We start from the raw sequence: 8,338 nt of genomic DNA on the forward strand, positions 1-8,338 counted from the left end.
TGTTTGGGTTAAAAGACAACCCAATCCTGACAACTTTCAGCAGGACAGTTGAGTTAGCTGTGAAAGTAAGCACCATGCTATCTTAATAAACTTAAATCTAGGCCATCTTGGTCAGAGCGAGGTGACATTGAGAGAATAATCCAGGTTTGTCAAAGCTGTGTATTTTCTCTTCTTAGAGCAAGTAGGGATGTTAAGTCTGTGTGAGGGAGAGGTGGCAAATGAGCAGGGGCTTCAGATCGTAGGAGCCTAGTAAAAGATTTAGAAAGCTTGCTTCCGGGTATTTTGTAGAAATCTTTACAATCAACAGCCAAATTTTGTTTTAAAGATTTTATTTATTTATTCATGAGAGACTCACAGAGAGGCAGAGACAGAGACAGAGGCAGGGGGAGAAGCAGGCTCCCTGTGGGGAGCCTGATGCAGGACTTGATCCCAGGACCCCAGGATCACGCCCTGAGCCAAAGACAGACGGTCAATCACTGAGCCACCCAGGCATCCCCTCAAAAGCCACATTATTTATACTTTTAAAAGATAATTTGCTGCATCAAACTTAGGAAAGGTCCCTAAAAGAGTTTGAATGTTTGTCTCTGTTCTAGGAATAAACTCTGTGTGTTCATATACTGGGGGAGACAGGCTATCCTCGCAGCAAACAGATGTTGATACCAACTGTTCTTATTAAGAGCACACCGGCTGGCCATACTAGTAATGTGGCTGAAGGATATCAGTAGTCCTCCCAGGAATGATCATTCTTTCGTTTACCACGCAGGCCACGTCGGTTCCCCGATGCCTTGCAACCTTATAAAACTTGTTGACGTGGAAGAAATGAACTACTTGGCTGCCAAGGGCGAGGGCGAGGTGAGTGAACACAACCCCCGGGTCATTCACCTTTGGACACCCGGCCGTGACCCATGCGCGGCCACTTCCCGGCAGTGTGGCCGGGAAGCTTGATGCTATTGGTGATCCTGGGTCAGACAGGCTCCTTTTTGAAGGTACCTTTATGTGGGAGGGAGACCACCAAGGTCTCTTCCGGACAGCACCGGGACTTGGGCTGGAGCGCATGCAAAGGCTCCAGTGGGGGATCCCTGGGTGGCGCAGCGGTTTGGCGCCTACGTTTGGCCCAGGGCGCGATCCTGGAGACCCGGGATCGAATCCCACATCAGGCTCCCGGTGCATGGAGCCTGCTTCTCCCCCTGCCTGTGTCTCTGCCTCTCTCTCTCTCTCTCTCTCTGTGTGTGACTATCATAAATAAAAAAAAAAAAAAAAAAAAAAAAATTATAAAAAAAAAAAAAAAAAAAAAAGCAAAGGCTCCAGTGCCCAAGGCCTGGGGCACAGCTCCTGTCAGCTAATAGCCCAGGATACCTATTAGGGAGAGGCTAAGAGAGGGGGAGCCTGATTACTTCAGGGTGAGTTCATCCCCTTTGGGGCCTCGAGCCGGAACCTTGGGCAAGCATTAACCCTACATTAGCCCTACATTAGCCCTTGATTGCAGCTGAGGTCATTAGGACAAGAAAACAGGGACCTTGGACGTACCTTCAAGATCCCAGCCAATGTGGGTCTGGTAGCTCCTTCTGGATCATGGGATTCAGGGCTTCTTGCTAAAGGTTGAGATACACATGCACACACACACACACACACACACACACACACCAGTTTTCTCTGGAGAATTCTCCAAAAATGCTGTTAGCAGATCATCTCCCCTCACCCCCCACCCTGCAGCTGTAGAGAGATATGATTGACGTACACACTGTCTGTGTTCAAGGCTAAACAGCATAATGATTGGATGTACGTACTTTATGAAATGATTATTCCCCACCATAAGTTTCGTTCATATTCCGTCATTTCACATAAATACAAGAAAAACGGAAAAAAAAAAACAAAGATTTTTTCCTCCGTGATGAGAACTCTGAGGATCTCATCTCTTTAACTTTTAAATATCATCACATGTCAGTGTGAGCTGCGGTCGCCAGGCTGCATATCTGGTCCCTGGTGCTGACCTGGCTCCTGGCTGGACGTTTGTCCCTTTTTTATATATATTTTTTTATTTATTCATGAGAGACAGAGAGGGAGAGACATAGGCAGGGAGAGAAGCAGGCTCCCTGTGAGGGTCACAATGCGGGACTTGATCCTGGCCCAGGGATCATGACCTGAGCTGAAGGCAGACGTTCAACCGCTGAGCCACCCAGGTGTCCCCATTTGTCCCTTTCGATCTCCTTCCTCCAGCTCCCCCCACCCCGCTCACAATCTTTCTCTCTTCAGGTGTGCGTGAAAGGGCCAAATGTATTTAAAGGCTACTTGAAGGACCCAGCAAAAACAGCAGAAGTTCTGGATAAAGATGGCTGGTTACACACAGGGGACATTGGAAAGTGGCTCCCAGTAAGTGCTCCTCCCCTCCCGCCCCCATTCACAGGTGCTTTTCTTCTGCCGCAGGGAAAAAGATCCCTGTTTGCCGCACATCTGCCATGTACTAACCTCGCTTTTCCTGTGCCCGCTGAGGGCGGGCACGGGGATGGCCCTTCCACATCCCGCAGGGAACAAGTTTACACTCTTCGCGTGCTGGGGTGGGGTTTTCAGCTGAACGGTAGCAAGTATGTTTGGCTTTGATGCATGACATCAATTCCTGTTGCTGCTCCTCGTTCAAAATCCAGAGAGATCATATGGCTTTTTATACGTATCAGCGCTGGGCCTCGGTGTGAAGGCCTCAGTTCAACAAGGGTTGGCAGACACTGTGGTAGACGGCCGGGAAGGTGTGGGGGCAGGAATTTGTAAATATACGTGTTTCATAGGTTTGTCATCCCGTTAAAAATAGGATAAGCATCCCTTAGGCCAACTCCTTTGCATGTAGTCTCAGAATTGTCACAGTAGACAAATGCCAGAGTCTGTCGGAAGAGGGACAGGCATGCACAAGAAGCCCTACTCATGGGTTTGACCAATCTTGCTTGCCATGGTGACACCCGCAGCTTTTTTGAAGTTGTCGCTGTGTTGAATTGCAAGTACTAAAATGGCTAATGTAAGTTTTATTATTGTATGTTGTTCAATTTTTATAGATTTAAAGTGTGTAATACTCCCGGAGATTTTTATTGATTTGACAATGCCTCCCTGCTCCCCACCCAGTTAATTCAGACTTCAGAAACCCAAGTTATTTAGAAATACATTAAGTCCCTCTTTTCAAGTTCAGGAGGGATGAAATATCAGTTCTAATTCTGGCTCTGGCTCTAATGAACACATTTCATAATTTCCCTGGACCTCAGTCTGCTCCCTGGGGAAGTAGCACAGAACCAACATGCAGTGAGGGAACCATAGGAACTTGCCTACAGCTGACTTTTGCAAGCATAGGAATGACCCCGGGAGTGGGACAGCATGACAGTCAGCTGGGGGGTTTTGGCCACCAAAGGTGGACACGATGGTGTTTGGCTCATCTAGTGCAGAGGTAACCTTCCTGCAGTCCCTACGTGGGCAGCTGGCACCCTGGCCCAGGGGCTGGGAGCAAACCCCTCCGGCCCCCTCCCCTGCCTTGAAATGATGACAAAGGAAGGTGGCAATCAGCCTTTCTGTAGGAGCTTTACTGAGCCCTTGGTCTGCGCAGAGTGCTCTGGAGGAGAGTCTGTGTCTGTGCCCTCAAGGAGCACGACCCCTACTCGGGGAGGCATCTGTGCAGCACGCAGCCATGGGCTCCGGAGCTCCTTTCTCTCTGCTTGGCTCGCTGGCCTTGGACAAGCCGCTTGGTCTCTCCAAGCCTTGGTTTCTGTCTCCGTATAAGAGGCTGATAACTGGCCCCTGTGCAGTATTCTCAGGACCAGAGGAAAGCCTGTGAAAAGGGCCCTGTACTGTGTGTGCCTGCCACAGGGCGGGGGGCAGGGTGGAGCAGCCCCGGGCCCACCCCCAGCACCTCCCCTCTGATACACAGAATGGCACCTTGAAGATCATCGACAGGAAAAAGCACATATTTAAACTGGCACAAGGAGAATACATAGCGCCCGAGAAGATTGAAAATATCTACGTGCGAAGTGAACCTGTGGCTCAGGTATTCGTCCACGGAGAGAGCTTGCAGGTATGTGCCTTCTGCGCAGAGGGCCGTGACGGCCAGGTGCGGCGGGGCCTCGTACTCCGGAGTTCTGCGGTGCCACTCAGCTGGCCTTCTGGGGGCCGTGCCGAGTATTACTGCAGTTTCCTGCCTGGCACTGCTTATCCAGAAAGGTGTTTCTCTTTAAATCCCATGTTTTTCTTTGACCTAGCTAGAGTGGTCTGGTGTACCAAGGGAAGTTGGATAAAGGCATTAGGGAGTGGGTGAGATACTGAAACTATGAAAGGAAATAGTGATACTATGTTTAAGAAAGCCCCGAAGTTTCACTATTTCGACCCAACGTTTTTTTGTTTTGTTTTAATGATTATTTATTTATTTATTCTTGAGAGACACACAGAGAGGCAGAGACACAGGCAGAGGGAGAAGCAGGCTCCCTGTGGGGAGCACGATGTGGGACTCGATCCCCGGACCCTGGGATCATGACCTGGGCCAAAGGCAGACGCTCAACCACTGAGCCACCCAGGCATCCCAGACCCAACGTTTTTATGCTGTGTTTCCAAAGTCATTCTTGAGCAGTGGGGGTCTGAGCCAGTATAGACGAGAAGTTGAAAACCAAGGTCCTACTGTAGTGGAATGTCTTTGCCAAGACGTTGGACAGATGGTGGCAAGGAAGAGAGGGGGGTCTAGTTTCCTAAAAACTAATCTCTTTAGGATTCTTGAGATTTTTAAACACTTCTGGAAGAATATTTTCTCATCTTATAAGAAATGCACCTATTTTTCTTTGAGAGTACACCTGTTTTTCTTTGACCTGGAACTTTGATTTCTATTTAGTTTGTATTGATTTTAAAAAATGAATCTGTGAAGCAGTTACTTGATACCTTGTCTGCTTATTCGACCCTGTTTGATTAAAATATATGTATATAAATATATATGCAAAAGTAAATAAACCTCAGGGTTCCATTAGATGTTGATTCCCAGTGGTCCTTTTAAAACACTTAGTTGCAAAATTCCTGATGCCGCGCCGTCTGCTATTAGAGCAGAGAGCTCCGAACCTGGGCTCAGTGACTCCTGGGGGCTGGTAATCTGTCCTAAAGAGAAGGTCTGTAACTTCTAGCAGATTCTCCCCGGGGTCCATCGTGCAAAATGATTAAAAGAATCGCTATTTCAGAACATCTGTCTGGATCAAGCCACATAATAATTCACTTGTCTGTGTTAAAGGCATTTCTCATAGCAATTGTTGTACCAGATGTTGAGGCATTAGGTCCCTGGGCCCGAAAGAAAGGACTAGAAGGCTCCTTTGAGGAACTGTGCAGGAACAAGGTAAGGCTGGCGGCTGTGCGGTCCGTCCCTGACCCCTCGCCCAGCGTCCAGCCGCCTTCAGAGCCCTCCGACACAGCAGGCGTGTTGTCCCCTCCCCTTTCTTAGGACGTCAGAAAAGCCATCCTGGAAGACATGGTGAGGCTGGGGAAGGATTCTGGCCTGAAACCCTTTGAACAGGTAGGATTTTCATCCCCTGGCATGCACCCCAACGAAACAGTCTCTGACCTGAGGATTTCATATGAATAGGCGTGGGGACACAAGGAGTAAGCTGGGGGACGGTTGGCAGGGGAGGGATTTCTGGAACCGAGGGTGGGCCTTCTCTCCTGGAGGTGGGGATGCAAGCCCGGAGCTTGTCGAGGAGCAGCCCCTGCCCTGTGCTGAGCGAGCCCACCGGCCTGAGTCCGAGGAGGGCCTGGCCACGGGGTCTCCATCCCCTCGGACCTACGTGCTTGTAGACTCAGCCTGAGTCCACGCTTGTGTTTATTTGTAGGTCAAAGGCATTACTCTCCACCCTGAATTATTTTCTATTGACAACGGCCTCCTGACCCCAACGATGAAGGCGAAGAGGCCCGAGCTTCGGAATTACTTCAGGTCACAGATAGATGAACTTTATTCCACCATCAAAGTTTAACGCGAGGAAGAAACCACACACCTCCAGTCTCCCGCTGATGGCCTTCACGTTGGTAATTTGGACTAGCGCGCGCGTAGGAAAGGGAGCGTCCAGGTTTGACTTGTGCATTCGGGGTTCTTGTCATAGGAATATTAGAGGAAACGGAACACTGCCTTACAGTCACCCCGTGTTGCAGACCATGTTTATGGCGATACACAATTTCCAAAATGAGCCTTAAAATTGCAAAGGGGAAACTATAAATGTGCTAAGTTATTTGAGACTTCCTCAGTTTAACAAAAAAAAAAAAGGGCGGGTGAACACTTCTGTCTCCCTGTTTTTCTAACCAAGGGGTTAGGACTTTGCTATTTCTGAGATGTCTGCTACTCGCTGCAAATTCTGCAGTCGTCTGCTGCTCTGACAAGTACAGTGCACTGGAGGGAAGCTGTCCCTTAAAAACAAGAACTGTCCCAGCTGGAGAACGTCACAAGTGGACCAGAGATTCTTTTTTAATCCCTGCCTCCCACGCGCCCAGACGACCCTTCTAGAAGATGCCGGGTTCCGGAGCCCCCGTGTACCGCAGTCCCTGTGGTCCCGTTGGAGCACAAGGTTCCCGGTGCAGGAGAGAACAGATCGAGCTCAGAACAGCTCAGACACCAAGTCTCAGAGGAACGGCTGCTCACCTGAGCCAATGGATTCTGGGGCCCATGGAGCAGAATGTTCTCAGACTCTTCTCCAGACCCGATCCTCCCCACCCCCATCCCAGCCCAGGGATTAGAAAAAATCTGCCTTAGACTCTGCAGTGAAGACAAGCATTTCAAGAAGGAAATAATTACCTGGATCAACCATGCTTAACTGTGACGCCTCATTAACTGTCCACTTTATCTTCACCGAACCAGTCATTCTTCGTTTGTGATGGCCAATGGATTTTTAATGTGGTTTTCATATCAAAAGATTGTGTTGTGATTAACTGGCTTTTTCCACACACCCCCGTCCCCCAAATAAATTCTCAGGCAGGGCGTGTCTTTAAAAATAGTAAGGGAATAGATATACTCGGGTACTTATTGAAATGGACAGTAATAAACAAATGCTTTTATAATCCTACCTGGTTTTTATGAAATGTCTTTGACAAGCCAAAATTCTAGGGTGTAGCGATCTGGAAAACTCATTTCCTGGGATTAACTTCTCAAGGGATTTAAAAAAAAAAAGTTAATGTGGGAAATTAGCTGCATTTCACTTTACTGCAAGTCTTTGCCACGTGTGATCGAATTAAGTTGTCATTTATACATGGAAAGCACTTGGTTTTGGGGTTTGTGAGAGTACGTGTATTATACAAGCACAACAGGGTTTGCACTAAAGAATTGTCATCATAGTAACACTATTTGGGAGCCTAACTTCATACGTGTATTCTTAATTGCACAAAAAGTCAATAATTTGTCACCTTGGGGTTTTGAATGTTTGCTTTAAGTGTTGGCTATTTCTATGTTTTATAAACCAAAACAGAATTTCCAAAAACAATGAAGGAAACCAAAATAAATATTTCTGCATTTCAAGTGAGTGAAAGCCTCTCTTTTTCTGTAGGGGTAACATTTGAGGCAGCCTTGGACATGCACAAGTGAAGAGCTGGAAGGGCCTTGGGGTGCGGGCGAGGGGGGTGGCGGGGCTCCAATCCGCCTTCCAGCATCTTCCCCAACATTTACAGAGGCGGACTGGGGGCCTCAGGCCATGTTCTCTGGCAACAGCCCGGTGGTGTCATGCAGAAGAAAATCATGGTGTGAATAATACGGATATTCTTGGAAATGCAAATTCTCTGCTGGGAAGCTATGTTTCCGGGGACATTGGCTATGGTTGGTGGTTCTGTGGTGCCTTTAATCCTGTATATTTTAGTAAATTCCCTTACTAAGCACTGTTTTAGAAGCTGTCTTATTTATAGCAGCCAACTTTCTCTCTTTCCTTTTCCTCTTGTTTCCACACTACGCTGTCATTGTGAACATTTCCTCTTCTGTAGATGTTAATCAGTCAGCCCCTAGTTCCTTATATAGTCTGTGGGGTTGAAATCTGCCTCCCGCCTCTCTTCTTAAATCTCATGGTTGATATGGAAATGTTTGGGTTTTTCCCTCCCAAGCTCAAGCCCTGTGCACATATCTCCGGGAAGGCCTCCTCATCCATTCCGCCCTCTGCTTGAGTTCCTCCATTCCTTTCTCTTCCTCTTCCCCTGAATTGAGGAAGTGTGAGTGTCTTCACACTGGGCATGACCTTTCTTACCCCTCCCTCAGTGGGTGATCATTAAATAAATCTCATGGGAACAAACACAGTTTTGAACAAAGCATCTCTTGCCTGTCTCTGAATTCCACTGCAGGTAAATCCTGAGGTAGTATATCCATCCTCGGGAC

At 48.0% G+C, this 8,338-nt stretch overlaps 1 protein-coding gene across 23 annotated transcripts in view; it reads left to right on the forward strand.

Annotated features, from left to right (window-relative positions):
• ACSL1 (acyl-CoA synthetase long chain family member 1) overlaps window positions 1-7,498 on the forward strand; it is a 69,735-nt gene extending 62,237 nt beyond the window's left edge. For all 23 annotated transcript variants that reach the window (XM_072763781.1, XM_072763780.1, XM_072763789.1 and 20 more), the window contains 6 exons: window positions 764-852; window positions 2,254-2,370; window positions 3,902-4,045; window positions 5,237-5,338; window positions 5,444-5,515; window positions 5,829-7,498. In XM_072763781.1, coding sequence (XP_072619882.1) covers window positions 764-852; window positions 2,254-2,370; window positions 3,902-4,045; window positions 5,237-5,338; window positions 5,444-5,515; window positions 5,829-5,969 — 665 coding nt within the window. In that variant the 3' untranslated portion in view covers window positions 5,970-7,498. The remainder of the gene's footprint in view (window positions 1-763; window positions 853-2,253; window positions 2,371-3,901; window positions 4,046-5,236; window positions 5,339-5,443; window positions 5,516-5,828) is intronic.
• The last annotated feature ends 840 nt before the right edge of the window (window positions 7,499-8,338 follow it).

Source organism: Vulpes vulpes, chromosome 7 (assembly GCF_048418805.1).
Source record: "Vulpes vulpes isolate BD-2025 chromosome 7, VulVul3, whole genome shotgun sequence".
Classification (NCBI taxonomy): domain Eukaryota; kingdom Metazoa; phylum Chordata; class Mammalia; order Carnivora; family Canidae; genus Vulpes; species Vulpes vulpes.